At 41.3% G+C, this 21,394-nt stretch overlaps 2 protein-coding genes across 2 annotated transcripts in view; one reads left to right on the top strand and one right to left on the bottom strand.

Annotated features, from left to right (window-relative positions):
• The window catches only part of ROCK2 (Rho associated coiled-coil containing protein kinase 2), an 85,015-nt gene extending 82,271 nt beyond the window's left edge, over positions 1–2,744 (top strand). The window contains exon 32 of the mRNA XM_088536233.1: positions 734–2,744. Coding sequence (XP_088392359.1) covers positions 734–737 — 4 coding nt within the window. The 3' untranslated portion in view covers positions 738–2,744. The remainder of the gene's footprint in view (positions 1–733) is intronic.
• A 7,671-nt stretch (positions 2,745–10,415) lies between these two features.
• Positions 10,416–20,251, bottom strand: SLC66A3 (solute carrier family 66 member 3). Its single transcript, XM_088536228.1, has 7 exons — positions 20,099–20,251; positions 17,729–17,811; positions 17,190–17,259; positions 16,515–16,572; positions 15,133–15,253; positions 12,208–12,249; positions 10,416–10,512 (listed from the first exon to the last, which is right to left on the bottom strand). The coding sequence occupies exons 1-7, from the start codon at positions 20,239–20,241 to the stop codon at positions 10,424–10,426; spliced, it is 606 nt and encodes a 201-aa protein (XP_088392354.1). The 5' UTR covers positions 20,242–20,251; the 3' UTR covers positions 10,416–10,423.
• Between the last annotated feature and the right edge of the window lie 1,143 nt (positions 20,252–21,394).

Below are 21,394 nucleotides of genomic sequence, written 5' to 3'. Positions count from 1 at the left end.
TGCTGTGCTTCTTGGGGACCTAACTGTGCATTTGAGACCAGCAAAGAGCAAAGCAGCTTTGCAGCTGCTGTGTTATGGGTTCCTTGACCGCTGTAACAAAGACAGAGCTGGAGCATCAACCTAATTTGTCCCTCGGCTAACTTAAATATGCAGTGTGAAAATAGTTAGAGCTATTTCTCAGTGTTTAGTCTTTTTGCATTTTGCTTAAATTTGATTAAGTATGTTCATCATGCAAAAAAAAAAAAACCCTGAATGCTAAACCCTGACCTGCCTTCATTTTTTTAATAGTATGTAAGGTGTGTCTGCTTCATAAAAGATTGAGTAATGACAACAGCACTGGGGCTGTACCTCAAGAGTGCACTCAATTAAATTGAGATATTGGCTCTTATAGAATGTATGTGGCTCAGTATTTACAGTAATGAGCATTGTGTTAATTAAATATACTGCATTTTTAGGTATTACAAGTATATAAATTGCTGATTTTTAGAGTGAATATAACATTGTGGATATTTTACTCTACCCCCTTGTATGTTACAAGAGGATTTAGTTGATTTAGGGTGGTAAGACATAAGGATGTAGTATATTTAAGTAACTTAATGCTGAGGAATTTATCTTTACAAAGAATGCGGAAGAGTCTATTTTAAATAAAGATTCAAAGTTGTTTTTTGTTTTGGTTTGTTTTGGTTTTGAATTTTATTGCATTTACTGACCAAACTTCCTGCTTCTTTTTCAGCTAACTGCTTTCCGTGAATGCAGACACAAGTCAAGGTGATAATTTTCTTCCCATTAAAGCAAGACTGAAACATATCCCAAAATATATTAAAAATATATATTTTCCTGAGAGATTGTGCTATATATATCAGAGGTTTACATTTTTTGCTGCAATATAAATTACTAATCTCTGAGGGTTTTCCTGTATTCCCTTGAGTGACTGATCAAATGAGGAGTGGTTGGTAAATAGTAAAAGGATATGTTAGGTAACCTTTGAAACTCTATTCCACAAAAGCTTTCTTGGCAAGACACACACACTACATTTCACAAAAGGATTGAGAGGAATGAATATTTAAACTGAAGAAACTGACTTTTCAGCTTTCGTAAAGATGCCACCAGCATGCCTGCAGGAAGAACAGGAGAAAGATCCACCCTAGTGATATAGACTGCATCTGTAAGAAGTGACCATTATACTGTGTATATATATTGTACTGTAATACTGCAAGAGGGTTTTAAAAATCTTTCCACTTTATTTTTTTATGCTTATTAATCAGATACCGTTACTTATTGCAGTTGCAACTATGCACTTGTATAAAGCCATAATGTTGAAGTTTATATCATTCATATCTGTCTATCAAAGGCTGCATGTCAGTGTTCAGCAGCAAGTATAAGTTTGAAGTTTATTCAAGTTTCAGCTACTTCATCATGGGCAGTCCTGTTTTACCTGTCTAATTGCCTTAATTTAAGTTTTTTTCAAGTTTTTGCCCATTCTCTGTATTAGGGAAAAGAAGGTTTACCAGCTCTTAGGATGCAATTTTGCTTTGTGGCAGAAAAAATAGTGCACTATTTTTACACCTAGTAAGTATATCCATGTCAGCCTATTTTGAATGTATATCGACTGGTTTTGAGGGTGGAAAAACGTTGGTTACAGAAACAATATCTGATAATGTTGGAATTACTAGACCATCTGCTTGTACATGTAACTGCTCATCCACCCCTTTACAAACCTCAATATTAGTTATTGACTTGTATTAACCCTCATTAAGTGCTATGAAACTTCATTTTGCCTTGTTTTTGCATATTCTCCTAGATGTGTTTTTATTTCTGGAAAAAAAAAAAAGAATCTGTGACTATTTTTACATTTCACAACTCGATATCCATGGACTGACACAAACTAAAACATACTGTAGATGTACTTTAAAATTTTAAATCTGGTTCTCTAGCACATAGCTGTAGGCATAGATAATATTTCACTAGTGTGTTTTGAGAACTGATAGCTGGGAAGAAAGGGCCTCAGAGGCACTTAATCTGACTTTTTGTTTTTTTACTTGGAATTGTACAAAAGATAATTTATGTGGGCTCATTCATGATGTATTCATAATTATCCCAGAAGATGCATGTTTTATACAACTACAGTATGCTATGTAAAACATATTGACAGTAAAAAAAAATGTAGTCTCCTATTTGGTCTCTTTTATATATATATATGTATTTATATATATATATAAAATATATTGTGTGGGAGTGCAGTAATTTAAAATATGATCTAACACTTCAATGAAGGAGGACATTTCACTTTAAAAATTTTGTTTGTTTGTTTTTGTTTTTTAAAGAGTGCTGAAATGTTTGGAAGGATAGGACCATGATTTATTTAACACTATCATGAAAGGTGGACTTGGAAACACTGAAATACCGAAAATGAATAAATATATTTACATTTTGTAACCTCTACTACAGTTCAGTTTAACAGAGCCAGAATGTATTCAGTCTTCTATTTATGCGCTCACAAAGTACAATGTTGTTTGTGAGTTCTTAAATTCAAAACTAAAACTTGCATATCATTTCTGTTAAGGTATTATAACCCAACGCACAGCTAGAGTGTTTTGCCCTGCTTGTTTTGATTTACAGAAATACGGTATATTTTTAGGTAATGCAGATTTGCATAGAGTACAACATTAAAAATGTATGCAGTAAAACTGTTTCCATTCACTGAATGCATAAATATTTTATATATAAAATTTTGTTACATTGTGGGAAGTTCTATCCTTTTCAGAAGTGGAGAATATTATATATATATTTTTAAATAAACTATTTGAGTAAGGTAAAATAGTTCCTGAACTTGACAGGCTGGTAATTAATTGAAACACTTTGAATTAATTGAAAATTAATTGATATATAGGCAACTACAGCAGCAGATGTGGTTACTTAAAACAAATGCTGTGTGTGGAGGGAGGTGGCAGGTGGGCAGGCTCAAACGGAGCTGCCTTAGCAGAACATCAGGTGCCGGGGCCGCGTCTGTTGCACTTTCTCCTTGGCTTGTCCTGATGTACTGTGAATCTGGGGGGTCCTAACTGAGCCTGACATTTTAGGCAGTGCATTGTAGTATGTACTAGCCACAGTTTATGCTTTGTGTATGCATGTATATACATGCAGCGGGCTATGCTTTAGTAACTGCTAGAGAACATCTAGGCCAGAAGTGAGCTCTGGAGGGCTTGTGGACCAGCCTCTACCTCACAGCAGGACTAGTTTGCAGTGGATTTGCTCAAGGCCTTCCCTGTTGGAATTTTCTGTGCCTCTAAGGGTGGAAATAATGTAGCACTCCTCAGTTCTCCCTCATCATGTAGCTTGTCCCAAAATGAGCGAGCAGTGTGGGCCCTGCTGAGCTGGACTGTGGAGGCAGTTTGGTCAATGGTAGGATGGACACAAACCTTGTACCCAGAACTCAAAAGGAACCGCTGCCCTTTGGCTCTTCTCACTTGTCCTGCCAAAGACAGAGCTCCTCTCTGTTCCTCTGTGGACTGCAGCAAACTCCTCTTAAGTGTTGGCTCCTGAAGATGATTTTGTTTCCTTGTTGTCCAAGGATAACCTCTAAGTTTTAAGGGAGAGGAATATTCTTGGACTAAGGAATAGTTGTCTTGAGGTCGCTGAGGTTTAAACACTTATATTGTAGTAGATCATACCCAGAATACTGGATTTTTTAATAGCCTGAATGATTGCATCTATAGAAATTCTCTCCTTGCACATCCTTTTGTTTCACAAGAGTACAAGGACAGTGTAGACAAGCTACAGATTAAGTCCTTGGAAAAAAAAGAGTGGCAAACTGCAGCCAGGAGGTCAGGACGCTTCTGGGAGGTTATTCTTTGGTCCTCATCCAGTGCTCACCAGCACTGAAGTAGGACAAAAAAAAAAGATAAAAGAGTTGTCATCTGTGTCAGTTGTCCCAAAGGCCTTTTCCAAAAGGAGATTTCCCCGTCTGTCCTATTTGTGCCCTGTGAATTCCTAATCCCAGCCGTACCTTCCGACGCTGGGCCCCCGTGCTGGTGCACGGATCCCACACCAAGCGTGTCCTGCAGGAAACGCGTGTCCCTTGGGCGCCTGGGAAGGGCTGGTGCCTCAGCGGGCGCATGGCGTGAGCCGCGGGGTCGCCTCGGAGCAGCAGACACGCAGACGGCCCAGGCGCCCCCTCAGGCCGTGTCGGCGGCCAGGTGTAAGGAGTCACTGAGTTTCACCTCAAGCGCTGGAACCTCTTAGCACGTCCGCTGAAGAAACCGAAGCTCTTGGATCGTGCAGCTCCCTTGCCAGGGCCAGTGGAGCTGCTACTGGTAGTAATGCACATTCTTTAGTGTCTCAATGTCAAGCAATAATTAGGATTTTGAGCGTTTGCGTAAGCACTGCGATGTACTGGCTTTCCGTATAGCTCCAAGCTCCTTGGAGAGGATTATCATCCTGTCACCCCTCTATGCTTATTTTTTTGGGGGAATTTTTATGAAGACAGGCTTCAGGGCTCTTAAGAAGCCTTAACATCACCTACGTTCTTCTGTTTTTATGATCAAATATGATAATAGGCTATAGTCCAGTCCAGGGAATGGAGTATTTTCGTCTCCTACCCCTCTCTGGTTAAAGTGACACTTTTCCTTGGTGTTCATGTTAAAATAGTAGTTCAGTCACTTTTCCGGCGGATTAGTGTCAGTCTGCAGAATAGTTTGTGGACTAGCATGCATGCCCATGCTGCACTTAAAACTGAAAACATTATTCATGATTTTTGTGTTTTTAAAGATTATACTGTAAACCACTTAGGGGATTATCAATGTTTCATGATCATGGGATTTTGCCTACTGCTTTGAAGTGACCCTTGTGAGAATGAGAAGGAACTTTTCCCTTGGATCTCCATAAGGGAATTGATGGAGCAGGTCTGAAATTAATGTATGTTTCTTGTTGGAGTAACCTTAGAGTAGAAAATTATGTATTTGGACATTCTCATCGAAGAAATGAGGCAAATCCATTGAGTTATATATGGCAGAAAAGAAAGAAACTTTATCTAAATGCACCTAGTCCATTATTCTCCAGAAGTTACTTCAGTGAATGATGGAGCTTGCCAGAAAATCATCAAAATAACTCTCAGTAGAAAGGACTAGTACTGGGGGACCTGTGATGTGTGAATGTAGGGAGTCGGTCCTGCAGCCTTCAAAGAACCCTGGGAAAATCCCTTTCAGGCTGGTGAGAAAGGTCCCAAGCAGCAACTGCATGTCCTGGAGCAGCACTCGCATGTTCCTGCAGCCTTCCGTGGGCATCTTGGATGAGTGGGGCTGCAGTGTTTCCATGGGGGGAGAGGGCTCCCCTGGCATCGCTGCACAAACCCTGGAAGAGCAACCAGATGTGGTCTGTTCGGGAGCAGGAGACTCAGCGTGGCAACTGAAGGGGGGATGTTACTGCCACCATCTGCTCCCTCCGTTGGCCTTCTGGCCTCTCAGTGTCTGCCCAGCAAGAGCCACGTGAGGCCTGTGCGATCGCTGCCAACAGCCCGTCTTCCGCTTGGGCTTTCCCCACGCCTACAAGTTGAGCACTAAACTGCCGTGTTAGCAGGGTACCTAAGGTATGTGCCAGCCTTTAACACGCCAATCAGTGGAATATTTTGGAATCTTTATTGCGGGTATCTAAGATATTTAATATCATAACTATCGTAAGTCTGAAAGGTCTGGGAATCAGAAGGCCCATTGCCTGAGCACGCTTTTGCGTGTGGGGCTGAGCTTGCTCACCTGTGTTGCTCAGTTTTTCATGTAATCTTGCAGCCATGTCCTGGTGTGACTGCAATTTCAAAACTCGCCTTTACTTGATGGATCGTGTGGCTTCAGCACCTCTGTGCCGTTGTGCACCCTTGGTGTATCGGGGCCAGCTGAGATTCACACAAACTTCAGTCACTCCTGAGATGCCACTTGTCCCCTCAAGCAGTGCAGAAGGGAGCTCCCCTCTATGCTCCTGCACTGTTCAGGGCTACCGTGATGGCAGTTCCTTACTGGGCCACTGACCATACACACAGCCTTAAAGGAAACGCCACCATCATTGAAATGGAAAGATATTCTGGAGCTCAGAGGGACCACAAGCACTGTAAATCATGCTGATAGTGCATTTCAGGGAAAAATGAATTAATATCTGTCAAGACCAGTTGTCGTCTTGAAAGCCAGTTCTATGCAAGCACATACAAGCGGCTGCTCAAAGGTGAAAGCCAATAATTTCTTTACAGTAACAGGAATAATTTACATGAGCTCAATTCCTGCTTCAGTGGAGCTCTGACTCTCTGATCAGGCAGATCGTGTAAACAGATTCACAGGACAGGCGCATTGAGGAAGCATTTTCCGAGGCCTGTTCTACCGTTCAGGCTTCTTGCGTAGCCTGAGACACGTGAGCATCTCAGTGCAGCCGATGAGAGCTCCACACTCAAAGGTGCAGAGCGCCTGTGCACCCCACAGTACTAATATGCACAGACTTGCAATTCCAGTGCAGTGGTTAATGGTACTCCGTAGTGTGGAGCCATGTTACTGCTCAAAGCTTGTTTTACTTGTCACTTTGCATTGATCTAGGTTCAAGCATACCTGCCAGGTGTAACAAGATGACAGGCATCCTGCCTGAACTGTTTTCCTGTGAACAGGTAATAGGTAGAAGTTGACTGTTTGGATGACTGACAGAGTTTAAAAGGATCAGCAATGGAGCTTGAAAAAAAAAAAAAAAAAAGGCAGTCCTTGGAGTATTTGCAATGGTATTTCATCAAAAATAGTCTGTAGTGTAAAAAAGCTCTTACTCCAAAAATTGAATTTTCTCCTAGGTAGGAAGGGTACTCATCCCCAACCACCTCCAAGGTCAGGGTGGAATAGCTGACATCCTGAGGAAGCCTATGTCCGTGCCAGCAGGCAGGAAACACCTGAGGTCTGCCAGGACCTCTGCTGAGGTACTGCAGTTCGATCCAACAGAAGGGAGTAGCTGGCAGGATCTTTGAGATATAATTATTTTGATCCTTAGGAATCCACAGTTGTTCTCCAAGACCTTTTGTCTCAGAGAGTTCTAACTAAAAGTCAACAAATTCTGTGCACATCAAGAATTTAATATCTTCAAATTTATTTTTTTCAACCATTTTCAATTTCTTCACTTTCCAAACTTGCTTACATGCTTATACCATTATGAGTGATGAAGGCAATGCTTCCTCTTCCCCTGCACTGATAGATAAAAATCTTATTTATCATAGTTGGAAAGTGGAAGAGAACAAATCAGCCTAAAAAAAATAGCAGGAAAATAATTGTTATACATCACCATGGAAAATACCTGCTGGAAGTGCCTCTGCAAACCCATGTAGCTTTTCATCTACAACAGTTCCTCATGTGGGTTCCAAGTGCTACTCCTTTTTTTTTTTTTTTTACAGTTACATCTCTGAAAGGAGAATGATTGTGTGGAAGAGTAATTTTTCCTCCTATGGAAAATAGGATGGAGACCGTTTGCAACTGGAGGGTCAGTTTTAAGACCTTTTAGCTAATTGCAGATGAAGCTGGTTGTCCAAAGAGCCGTGGTGCTCTACAAGCCGGCTTCTGAGCGCCAGAAGGGACGCTCCCCGTTTCCCCCCTCTTTTAATAGCTGACTTCAGCAAAACCAGGCGAGGGAGCAGCTCCGTGCGTGCTGCAGGCCAGCCCGAGAGGCCGGGGATCAGGACGGGGAGCTCTGCACGCTCAGAGCACTGATATGTTGGGATTAGTGTAACAAAAAGCAGCACGTCTGGCCATGTCTCTAAGGGGCCTGGGCCTCGGTGCAAACGTTAGGCACGTGGAGGGTCTGTAGGTCTCCCTGTGTTCCCTAGCGCTGGTTTTTGCATTTTTGTGTGATTTTCTGTTCATTGAGAGCATTTCAGGAAGAGACTCTCTAGAAAAGTAAACCACACATCCCCTGCTGTCTGTATTCTCATTTTCAAAGTGGCAGCCCTAGATCTGCTATCCCTAGAATCATGTCCTAGGCTTTTTTTTTTTTTTTTTTTTTTGTAATTTTATTTTTCTATCCTTTCTAAAGCTGTTATCTTTAAACTGGCTACTGAGAAGACTATGGGCTATATATTATAAAACCCCAGGGTCGGCTGTTTGAGGTTTGTGGAGGACTTCACCATATTTCTGCCTTACAAAAGTAAAATAAATTATTCTCTGGCAAAACAAGTGCACATAAACTGAGCTACTACCACCTTCTGCTTTGTTTTCATGAAGCTTGGAAGAGAACTGATGGTCCTGCTTTCCAAATCCACAAACTTATTTTACTTTAATCTTGTGAATTATCCAGGTCTGTTTCTTTTCCTCAGTCTCTTTTTTGCCACAGGTTTTTAAGCTGATTTATTCTACTAAATATGTTACATAACCTGTGAAGGACTTTTCAAAATGCATTTACAGTATTTTCTGCTGGAGGAAAACCCAACTTGAAGTGTTGATCTTCACACTGAGAATGATGGAATGTCTGGATTTTGCTGCAGCTTCCCTCAGGAGTATGAAAGACATCCATAACAGACTGGGTTTTGACTTTAAGCAAGCATTTCTCTAGCACGATGATCTCTATCAAGAGAGTTTAATTCAAAGAAAGATGTGGATCAGAAGTAAGTGTTTTTTTTTTTCCTTTAAGATATGTTAGAGCTCTTTAGTATTGTACAGGTTAATATATGACATGATGCTTCAAGGATTAAGGTTAAAGCTGCTCATTAATGACCAGCGACGAATATTCAGTTTTCTCTCCATATATGGTAATAAATAAATAAATTGAATGAAAATTCACTGTAAGAATGACACTAATTTATCATTAAGAATATCCTTTACTAATACCACCTGAAAAATATATCATATTACAAAGTATTTAAGACACTTAAGATATTCTACACAGTTACAATAAAATCAGTAACGGAATCTTTACAAATAGTTTCTCAACCAACATAGACGCCTCTGAGCATTTATACACGTTACTGGAGTACCGGGAAAACAAATCCCCGTTTTTTAACTTGCTCCGCGTAGTTTCAGGTGCCCGGGATCCCCTGTCCGCAGACTCCCCTTCCCGCCACCACAAGGCAGCGGCTCCGGAGGCCTCGGTCGGAGGCAGCGGGAGCCCTGGCAGGCGGCTCTGCTCCGTGGATCCCCCCGTGCCACCAGTGCCCAGGGGCTTCTAGCACGTGAGAAAGAAAACCTGCCTCGAGTGCAGTCAGTGGAGCCTTCCCCTTCCTTTCAAGGGTGCCTTCGTTCCAACATATCAGCAGTAATAGCAGTGCCATATCCACAGTAACACCAGCAAATCTCTTCTGAAAAGGATTGTTTTCTCCATTTGATGAACGTAGTGATGAGAAATGAGGGCAAACCCCGTGATTACCGCCTGTAGCTACTGCTTGGAAGTCTATGACTTCCAAAAGCAAAATCCCCCTTTAATAGTTACTAACGAATATCCTTTTCCCTTTTTAGTATACCTAGTGCAAACTAATTAGCATTAGTCCTAAGCAAAAATTCAAGTGGAGCCTTTGCATTCCTCAGCACAGAAAGATTAAAAACCAACAAAGCACAGAATAATGTCATCAAAATAAAAAAATCTTCTGAGATAAGTTTGCTTTGGTGCGTCAAACTGCAGGTTATCGGGTCATCAGCAGCACGGGCCGCAGTTGGAGACTCTGGGTGTCAGTTCAGGAGCTTCGACCTGGACACAGTTTCTATCCCATTAGTTTCATCCATTCCTATACATTCTAGTCTCTGCTATTCATCTGAGAGGTCAAGTTGCAGTGTTGGAAAAGAAGAAGTCGTAGCTGAGTTTTGGCTGTTATCCTAATAAAAACTGGGTGTATCAAAAAAAGTGACCGTGGTATCCTGTATCAGCTGTGTAAATTATCGTATTTAACTGTCGTGTGTAAGTGCTGCAATCCCAAGTGGATCTGTGACTTAATAAAACACATTTAGAACCTTATTCTGAATTGAGCCTTGATTCAGACTTTCTTTATCCTAAAATACTGATAATTAATGTCTAGTAATGAGTTGCTTGCAAGAGAACAACAAACATCTACTGTTGTTTTTTGAAACACAGCAGATACAGAAAGATAAGTTAAAATTGCTCCTGTGTAATTGAAGAAAACTGCTTATATGTAACCAAAAAGTACTGAAACAGAATGAAAATTTATATAAAAAAATCTAAATACAAAATAACCTGTTCATTTAGTAAAAAATTCCAGAGAAAATGTGGTATCAGTAAAACTTGCTGCTTAAATGGAATATCTTATTAGAATTATTTCTATCAGAAAATAAGCATAACTGTACTAAATATGTTTAGGAATAAATACCAGACCAGTTCAAGAGAGGGAGCTTCCTCAAACCCTCTTTTGTTGTTCAAGCTCAGTTATTCCTTTTTCTTTTTAATGGTAACTATGTTGTGTGCTCGGGGGTGTCTTCTAGTCAGTCTTTTTAGTTTTCCTGTAGTGCAGGATTGTGGCTGTGACCCAGATATTGAGAACGAGCATGGTTATGAAACGGATAAGAACTAAAAGGGGGGAAAAAAATGTAAGCATAAATGCAAAAGAAAAATAAAAAAGCTGTCATTTTGAGAATACAATTTGTTTCATAAACTTTTGCCATTTTGCAATTCATTGTAACTATCTGATTTAAATTACCATGTCCAGGATCCAGAATCTTAGAGCAATTTCATTGTTTACATTTTGTTTAAGAAGGAAGAAACAGTTGAGAAGTCATAGCAGAAAAACAGCATTTAGCATTTGCTGGGTGACAGCTGAAAACAGTACACCCCAGTATCTTTAATTCTTCTGATACACAAAGTTTGAGAAGCCTCATTTGAATTTATATTTACACCCAAAGTAAAATTTAGAGTTGCAATTCATGTCCTTTATACTTACATAGGTTATTCATAACAGAAGGATTAGTCAATAATATCGAGTGTTAAGCTCCAATTTCAGGGTTACAGGAAATACTTCATACTGTCAGATTTTATATTGTCAGAGAAAATCTGACAACTCCGTAAAAAGTACTATTTGTTCTCTATCCTGATTAACTTTCAGCATTTAACAAAAAATAAACACATTATCTCTACCTGTGAGACTGCAATTTGTAGTACAAATATGTCTAATATCCACTCTTAGTAACCAAGATGAATACTACCGAAGTGTCAAGTTTTAGAAGTTGATGAGAATCATTTTCCTTTAATGCTTCTGAATTAGTGTTTGTTGTCAACTCTTTCATGTTCCAAAGTATGTTCTAATAAAATTTTAAAGCGCAGCTTTAACCAGCTTTAGGCCAGCTTTACTTTCAAAGGTTTCAGTCTCCATGACACTTTTAGGCAGCATTTTCCCCTTTTGTCCCCTTGATACCTCTGCCTCTTTTTTCTTATCAGTGCCAGCCTGCAGCTGTGTGGGAACTGGACTCAATAACTGACCTAGATTTAGATTTCTCTGTGTGCTTTGCTATTTTTCTGGTGTTCTAGTTAACTGAATGCAATATTTTGGTGCAGAAAAAGCAGCAGGCGCAGGAACGGAAATGAGCTGTTGAAAAGGGGATTTCTTTTTCCAGTGAAAGAGCCACCCTAAACGCTTGTACAACTAGGGCCGTATTGTGCTGCTTTAGGAAGAAAAATCCATTCAAATGACGCATCTGCTGAAATACCTGCCTTGAACTAGAACAAAGATCCACCAGATAAAATGCAGTGTGATTTTTTTACTGTCCACTAAATCATTTACATCTACTAAATCATAATTTTGGATCAGATAGATACAGAAAAATCTGCTGCACTCCTTAGCTCCATCAGTTTTGTCAGGATCACTTTTTTCATAGGATGGTAAGAAGCTGTTAATTTCATTACAAAGCAAAGCTATTTATCTGCTAATTAAATGTTTCAAGTCAGTTTGGGATGAGTTTTCTACTAGCCTGCTCTATCGCTTTCCCCCCATAAATTCTTTATAAGTAAATCTTGTAGTGCTTTCTCATTTTGAAAAGAAATTGGCTCCAGAACCGCTGTATCAACATATGACAAGGGAGGTTGGGCAGGTTTTCACCTGGTGCTTTACTCATTTGTACTCCTGTGCTACTTTTTTTAGCGGTAACTCCTTCCCTCACTGTATTAAACCCTGTTTCATAATTTGTTCTGAGAACAGAAACTGCTTTATAACAAAGTAACTACTGCTAAGCTGCTGTTTTAGCAAGGCAGACAATTTCACACTGTACTCACCTATAAGATCATTCGTAGTCATTACAGTTGTAAGTATTCTTGCTGTAAATTGAAGGAATTGTGATTAGTAGACTAGATATGACATGCTTATATATTAAAATATTACAAAGTAACTATTTTGCAATGGAGGATAATCCTGCATGAAAATATACCTTATATATAAACATACTCATTTTAATATGTACACCCTTCAGTATTTTAACCTGAGTCTGAGCTCTCAAACTGCTGTATTGAGGATATTTGTCCTGATATAGTGAAATAGATGTATAATAGATCATAATAATATATAATATATACATATATAAATTCGAACTGTGTGATGTGGCGAGTGTTCACTGCTCTCTTTCTGTTCAGTCCCTGCTTCAGCAGTTGATACCAGGCTGCACCCACAGTCAGTTATGACTTAGCATCATAAAGTGTAAATGTTCATATTCGTGTTGTTAGGCTGCTGCAAGTAAGGGGAAATCAGCTCCCACACAACAAAAGAGGTCTAAAAGTTACGTGTTCATATTTGTGGCTTACAAAGATCATTACTATTGTTCAGCTGCCACAGTCTAACTTCTAATTATTGACTTAAAACCATTTCTTTCACGGAATAATAGATCCAACAGCAATACACTTTATTTAAGAATGTTTTAAACATGTTTTGTGAATACACAATGTCACTTCTGCTGAAGAGCTGTATAAGTGTTCATGCTGACCATCTGGCAATGAACCAAACACGTATATGAATGGCACAAATTACTGCTCTCAATAACATTCTTAAATGCTCACCCTGTTGAGCAAATTATTAGCACACAGTCATAAAATGCGGCATTTAACATTAGACATTTGTATTAGTATTTGTTAGTAGATGCTTTTCTGGTAGAATCATCATTGTCCACATAACTAAAAAAACAAAGAGTACCTTTTCATGATAGATCACTGATAATTTTATTGAATTCTAGAATGATGAGATCTTTTCTTCATAAAGGCCCCCCCATTTTTTTCATCTTTATTGGAGAAAATGCAATAATGGTCAAAGGAACCTAAGAAAAATATTGAGCTAATGCAAAGATAAAGCTTGATTTCAAGAGACTGGGTGGTGTCTTAGTCTCACAGAAGAGTTGTGGTTGGAAGCAACCCCTGGAGATGAGCTGGTCCAACTCCCTGTTCAAGCAGGGCTGGCTAGAACAGGTTGCCCAGGACTCTGCCCCATCAGGTTTTGAGTATCTCCAAGGATGGAGGCTCCACAAGCTCTCCAGGCAGCCTATTCCAGTGCTCTGCCACCCTCACAGTGAATTGCTGTCTTATACTCAGAAGGAATTTCCTGTGTTTCAGTTTGTGCTGGGTACCTCTCATCCTGTCACTGAGCACCACTTGAGAAGAGTCTGGCTCCATCTTGTTTAGTGCCTCCTACCAGGTATTTATCAAGATCCCCTTTGAGCTGTGTTTACTGCAGGCTGAACAATCCCAGCCTCTCCTCATAACAGAGGCACCAGTCCCTCATCATCTTTGTGGCCCTTTGCTGGGCTTGCTGCAGCACGTCTATGTCTTCATTGCACTGGGGAGCCAAGCACTGGACACGACCAGAGCTGAGCAGAGGGGAGGGATCACCTCCCTCGACCTGCTCTGCCGAACGCAGCGTCACCACTGGTCACCTTCGCCACCAGGGCATGTTGCTGGTTCAACACGGTGTCCACCAGAACTCTCAGCCCTTCTGTACAAGACTGCTTCCCAGCTGGCAGCTCCCAGGCTCGGGGTTGTTATTCCCCAAGTGCAGGACTTGGCACTTCTCTTTGTTGAACTTCACAAGGTTTCTCTCTGCTCATCTCTCCAGGATACTCAGATCCCTCTAAAGACACACTGATTCACTGCAGCACAGTGAATCAGCCACTCCTCACACTTTCCTATCATCTGCAAATGTGCTGTGAATGCATCTGGTCTCATCATTTGGGTCACTAATAAAGGTATTAAACATTGCTGGATTTGGTATTGACCCTGGAGAACTGACTGCCTTCCAGATGGGCTTTGCGCCACTGATCACAACCCTTTGAGCCTGGCAGTTCAGTTCATTTACAGTTTACCTCACTGCTATCTAGGCTGTTGTTCGTCAGCTTGTCTATACAGGCATTATGGAAGTAGTTTATCAGCTTGATTATGAAGATGTTATGGGAGGGACAGTGTCAAGAAGCTTACTAAAAATCAAGAAAAAAATACATCTACTGCTCTCCTCTCCTCCACCAAGCCAGTCTACTCATCATAGAAAGCTATCAGGTTGGTTAAGCACAATTTCCCTTCACAAATGCATGCTGACTGCTCCTGACCTCTTTCCTGGCCTTCACTTTTCCAGAGACGGTATCCAGGTTATTTATTCCCCCATTTTCATGGGGATCAAGGTGAAGCTGTCCACCCTGTAGTTTCCTGGATCTTCCTTACTGCCCTTCTTGCAGATAGTAGTGATATTTTCTCTCTTCTAGTCTTCAGAAACCTCTCCTGACTACCAAGACCTTCCAAAGATGATGGAGGCTGGTCTTGCAATGAAATTAGCCAGCTCCCTTAGCACTCATGGGTGAATCTGGTCAGGGCCCACCCACCTGTGCTTGCCCAGTTTCTTCCAACATATTTCTTTCCACCTCCCATGATCTTCTGCCATGGAGAGTAAATCTTCATTGCTCCAGGCTTCCCCTCAGGTCTCAGGGACTTGAGATCTCTGAGGGCTGGTCTGTGGAGAAGAGGGCATCAAGTACCTCTGCCTTTTGTGTGTCCTTTGTCACGAGGGCCACTGCCCTGTTTAGCAGCAGCTAAGCAGTCAGTATGGAAAACTACGTTAGCCAAGATTTTTATCCATGGTTTAGCAAAGACCTGTTGACACAGGCATTGGGAGCAGGAGAGGTTGGATAAAAGGAAACCTCAGTGCTTTGCCCCAGGTTGCCAGTAGCTTACTTGCACAGGTATACGCAGACATGCTCCAGGTCAAGGCGCTCGCTTGTCCGGAATCTTTGGTCTGCCAGAGACACCGCAGCTGAGCAAACTTACTTGCAGCACTGATCAGTGTGCAGAGATTCTGCAAGGCATAAAAGAGAGAGAACGAGCCTGTCTCCACCATTGTATTATCTGAGTTTTCAGCTTATGGTTAACTGCTAGGATGCACTTTATTAATAATTAGAAACAGCTTTTTCATTTATAACCGAAGAAAACACCCATGCTTTACAGCTTCCTATTAGAGAACTGTGAGGCAAAAAAATAAAGTTGTCAGAAACCAGTGACTGAAAACACTCAAAAAGAAGTTCAGAGAGCATAACAATTACTACCATTGGCAAAGGTTTGACAGAGGCAACTATAAAAAGAGGTGCAAAGTAATCTCCCCCCCACCTGCTACATAAAACTGTCTACAAAAGTCAGCTGAAATGACACTGATCCAGTCTAAACAGAAAGGTTGATTCACACTGTCTGTTACCATTCTGCCTGGCAAACAAAACAACAGAAGAATGAGAAAACTGACAAGAATGTGCGGAAAATTAGTCCAGTTGATGGGAAAAAAAAAAAGGAAGGGAAAAGAACTGTCAACCTGTCACCCCTTTAAGGGAGATTTTGCAAAGGCAGTGGGCAGAGAGCAGACAGGATCTTCACATGGGACTTTATGCCATGCCTGGCTTTTCCCTGTGAGTAAGGATCAATATCAGGCTTAGAAGCTTTTATCCCCATTTGTTTATCTTTTCCAGGAGAAACCCTAGTTCATCTCAATTCACTTTCTCTCTTCTCATAAAAAGGACAAAAACTAATTTTCATGCTACATACACTTCATACAACATTATCAGATGATATTTTTCCTTGCAAAATTCTCTCACCAAAGGGAAAATAGAACTTGTGAAATATTTAAAACTCTCCATTTCAAATACTTTGACTGACACTCTCTTCTTTTCCTCTCATGTCAAAGAATGGGGATTATGGAATTTGGCCTAAGGAGACAAGCATCTCTTTTTTTTTCAACATCTTACACTTCTGCTAGGTTTAACACTATGCAGTGCAAGGTCATGCCAGCAATTTTCACACTCTCAACCTGCTATAGTTAACAGAATTATAGCTCAGAACATACACAGGGTGGGTTTTTTGTGGAGTCTGTGCTGCAAGTACTGTGTTTTCAAGCTTCACACAGGAGTGAGAGAAACAGCTACACTTGAAAACTGGTTGGTTGCTCTGAAAGCTTAACCTAAATGATGAATTCTTTCAAAGAAAAATATAAGAGGAGTTGCTTGCTAATAAAGACTTTAAGAAAGAATGATTTCACACACGGCCATAATTTCAAGTAATCAAGTCACACTTACCATGGCCAGGTCTATTATCCACTTCTGCAGTGTCAGCATATACCACCCCCCTACAAATCTTAAGTAATGTTAAGTTTCACAGCACTGAACATTTTAGGGTACCCAAAGCTCTCAAAACTGGCTGTGAAATTAGTTTTTTTCTAACATCTGGAAATAATCTTACTGAAACATTATACACAGCCCATGCAATCTGGATAAAACAAATTAAGCACTGGGTTAAACAGTAAATGCTCCCATTCTTCACACTGACATTGGCTGAACAGCATGTGGAGTTTCTCAAGAGCCGCTCCAAAGGTCAAGACTTGAGATCTAAGCACAAAATCTATTATTTAAAAAACAAGACAAAACAAAAAAAAAAACCCAGCTACTGTGTTTGTCACAGCAACTGTAATCTGCATGGGTAGGAGACAACGCAAGAGGGGTCGTCCTTTCCAACCTGCCTGTCTAGTAAGGATGTTAACTAAGAGTTGGTCTCGCTCCTCCTCATCTGTTGTTGGTCCCCCCAAGCACAGTTACGTGCTATGATAAAAGGAATCAGCACGTTGATGCAGAATGCACGTACAGGGATGGCTGAATATAATTTACAATGGTTCTACAAAACAAATAATGACATAGCTATGCAAACAACTATCAAACCAGCTACATAAACAGATATTGCCAAATCTGAAAGGATACGTGACTGTGTAGAGCAACGCTTGTTTCATGTTTCCACTGAAATGCAGAATAAACAAGAAGAGAACGACATCTGAAATAAATAGAAGATTGCTGGTTACAGAAAGGAGGAAAAAGGCCCAAACACAGCCATAGGCAGAAGGCAGTAACTCTGCTGAGCACCATGCCTGAGGAAGCTGCTTTCTTACAGCTTTGTCCCGCAGATTTGACTGATGTCCAGTAACCTGCAAGCACCCAAGTTGGGCTTTTCCCAGCACGGAGCATTTATAACATTTCTATCCCATGCGGACTCACTGGATTACACTGCAGCCCCCCTGTAGGCGCGAGGCAGGGGAAATTGATTAGATCTTTCTCCTCCACCTGAATATCTATTTTCATAAAATGAAGAGGAGGAATTCAACGACATTCGAGGTGCTCATTTTTCCTCCAATCACACCAAGCTAGAACCAGACAGTGGATTCACATGAACCATACACACACACAGAGCCTTGACGTGTTGTGTGAGGCCTGTTTTAGTTCCAAAACTGGCTTAAAAACATTACCTTGTGCAATGAGGATAGGATATTCCAGGTAAGTCTGCAGAGGGTAACCATAATAAATCTGATACTTCAGAAACACAAGGAAGCTGAAAATGAAGACATAAAACAGTGTCACAGCACAAAAGGGACAGGACAGCTCCCTGAAAACTTCACCTTCTCCTTTAGAAATAACTTTTGGTTCTGCCAAAAGGCTCCAGGCAGGTACAGGTCTTGCTGTCAAACCGATGAAGCAAACACAAATACAAGACGCTGGCCCTGATGATTCTTCAGTCTATTTCTGTTACTCTCAATTTGAATAAAATGTTAAAAGCTGCCTGCATTTCTTGCCAAGGTCATTGTGGCACAGTTTTAAAAGCATCATTTTATCAAGTACAACTGAGGAGAAAGAAATAAAGGTTTCCAGATCTACGAGTTACCTTTTCTTTGCAATCCTCTTTGGTAGACCTCGGGAAATAGCTCTGATTTCTGTTTATGTAGTTCTATCTATAAATTAAGCAAGTTTTTGCAGGAGCAGAAAATATCTTCCAAGCATCCAGACTACACTGCTTTAATACTGCCCAGTATAGTTATACTGAGCTGACTGTGTTTTTAACTGTACCAAACGATGGCAATTCTTCTTTTCTGCTGTAATAGTATTTGAAAGAAATCAAACTTTTATCACATTTTCTTTACCTGTCTGAGCCTAAACTTCTATACAAGACATGGAGATTGGCTGAAACTCCAGAGTTTGCACAGAAAAAAGCAAGGACTCACAGGACATAGCTCTAGGTGAGGAAGAACCCATTTCGCCTGGAGAAGGATGCCATGAGGAACCTCATGGGAAACTGGCTGTTAAATATCCAGAATTTAAATATCTGAATTCTCTCGAGAACTTCCTAGAAATCTTATTTCTTGCAGCAGGGTCAACCTATACTCCTTGCTATCAGCACCACTCTTCTGCACCACTTATCCATCCGACTGCTGAATTCTGACACCAGAACCATCCTCATTTCTACCATTACATCAAAAAATCTCTGTATCTGGACCCAGCATATCTGTTATCTACAGTCACCTGTCTTTAAAGGTTGCAGGAGAAATAGCTCTGCTAAACATACGGGAGTCCCAGTAATGTCTAAAAAAGAAAAAAAAAGCCTTTTTGAAACTGTTTTGTCTCAAACTGGGAGCAGGAGCAGAATCTACTGTGCTGTGCTTTCCACGCAGATGGTGGGGTCATCTTTGTGGCTTCTGCACACTCATCTGGAGCACTTACAGAGCCTTTTCCTTACATACCAATATAGATAATTATTTTAAAAGGCAACTACTGCTTTCTGGCTGGTAGTGCAGGGTTAGTTATGCCCCTTGTCAAAATTTGCTGTTTTAGCTCAAATACAGTTCACTTACTCTTAGTTGTATTAAGCGTAGGGCCTAAATAACACTAATAAGCAGCAGCATTTCCTCTCAGTGGTAAAGTATTTATTGCTGTAGAAAAATACAAGCTTGCACGTATGTGAACAGTTATGAGAGGAGATCAATAGGGAGTCTATGCAATTAGGTACAGACAGGTAGGAAGCCCCAAAGGCTCTGCAAGATCATGTCTCAGTCGGCAACTGCACCTCTAATGAAAAACACAGAACAGATGTTGTTAGGAAAAACAAGCCATTTTTGTAAGGTGGTTTTCCTGCACAAAAATAGTCCAATTTTAGACTGATTCAGAGAACTGATGCAGCTGCCACCTCCATGTCTGGTCCAGCAAACGCAGTGCTTTTCAAGGTATTTTTCTCTCTTGGTTGCATGTGCAGCCAGACAGTTCAATTTTTCAGGTTATTGCCTACCTAAGCAAGATTAGTAACTGTAGCCAATAGATTACTACAGTTTGTCTGAAAAATCTTGTGAGACATTGTGAGAATTATGGGTTTAGATTGTAGTTTTCATACAGAATGACTAGATTTTACACATTTGTGTGAGAGAAGCCTGTCTAACTGGTACAGCTACCTGCATGAGACCACACAGACCATTTCCTGCCTAAGCGTGTGGCTCAGATCCAGCCATAGGCGCTCCCTCCAGTTACGTGGGCAGCACACATCGACATTCAGAGAGCTTTGAAGCATTTTTGCTTCAAGTGATGGTGCAGACCGGCTATAAAATGAGAAGCGTCCGCTCCGAAGGCTCCATCTGCCACACAAGGGGCTGACGCACACGGCAGACGCACAGAGCGGCTACCAGCTCCGCAGAAGGTGAAGCCGGGCAAGTGCGCGGCTACACGGATTGAGCACGAGTTATTGAAAGGGGCAGCTTGAAACCCCACGGAGCAGGGGCCGATGGCCACCTGCCCCTCTGAACGGGCGCTGCACGGAGCACGCGCTTTCCCTCCCCTTCCCTTCGCTTCCCCCGTACCCGGCGAGCTCCAGCACGAGGCTGCTCACGCTGAGGCCCCGCGCCGAGCGCGCGGCCAGCACCGCCGCCACCTGCGGCACCTTCATCACGGCGCACACGGCCCAGGTGCTCCAGTTGGCCACGTCCAGCAGCGCCGGCGCCATCCTGCCGCGCGGCCCGGAACGGGGAAGCTGCGGCGCTGCGCGGCGCAGCGCGGGGAGGAGCGAGGAGCCCGCGCGGCCCAGGGGGCCGTGCAGCAGCGCTCGGCGCGCCTGAGGCCCGGCCCGACTGCGGCCTTTGGCTCCGAGTGACGCCAGGCGGGAGTGGGAGGATGGACGGGTTTCTTCCCTGGGTTGTCTGGATGCACGGGGATGGTTTCAGCTTTGCCGCCAGAGATGACGTGTTTGCATCGCCTCAGCTCCAGCGGTTTTAGCTCGCGCTATCTGAATCGCTGCCGTGTTTGTCCCTTGCTTTTGACAGCGTCGCTTTCGGTTGTGTAGAGAGCAAGCTCCAAAAAAAAAAAAAAGCTTCCGAGCGTCGTATGTGTCAGAGACAGAGCAGCTTCCCGGGGAATGCACATAGCCACCATACACACTTATATACAAAAATAGCAAAGCTCGTTTTTTAAAGCTCTTGTACTTCTCAGCCTGTCAGAACTAAAGAAGGGCCGTTCTGCGGGGAATGTGCATTTGTGCTGATCGCACACTTAAATGCAGCGTCTTGCTCTCTCGTGCCTGTGTTTTGAGTCCCCGGGGCTTAAATGTTTTTCATTAATTCAGATTTTTAGCCAGGCCATATTTCTTTGGTGTTAATGATTATTTGCAGGCCAAAAAAACAAAAATTCTTCCTAGTTCATTCTTACAAGAGATTTGTTTATATTTCACTACTAATAACTCTTATCCAGTACAGTTTCATCAATTTTGCATCTGTTGCAAATTATTTTCCATTATTTTCATAGTGCGTTTGGACAAACTGTTTTATTGCATTAATTCCTTTACTGTTAGTGTCATTTTAAAACAGTAACATTATTAATGCTTTATTTATAAATCAAGTTGCTGTCAGTTGAATTCACTCATAAAAGAAGCTGGTACCTGGTAGTACATAAAATCTCAAAATTCTGACTAAAAGCTATGAAAAAAATATAATTCTAATTTTAGAAATGTAAGTCTGTTTTAATAAATATATTAATTTTAATAAACGTAATGCTTAATAAATACATTAAAAACATTACAGTGTTCAAAAACAACTCTAAAAGAAAGGAAATAATGAATTATATCAGAATAGTAACTATTCCATGATGTTTTTGATGAACTGAGT

The sequence above is a fragment of the Tinamus guttatus genome, unplaced genomic scaffold (assembly GCF_059628265.1).
Source record: "Tinamus guttatus ecotype Peru unplaced genomic scaffold, ASM5962826v1 Tinamus_guttatus_pri_ptg000653l, whole genome shotgun sequence".
Taxonomy (NCBI): Eukaryota; Metazoa; Chordata; class Aves; order Tinamiformes; family Tinamidae; genus Tinamus; species Tinamus guttatus.
The sequence above is the reverse complement of the archived record's forward strand: the minus strand, read 5'-3'. Positions and strand labels throughout refer to the sequence as shown.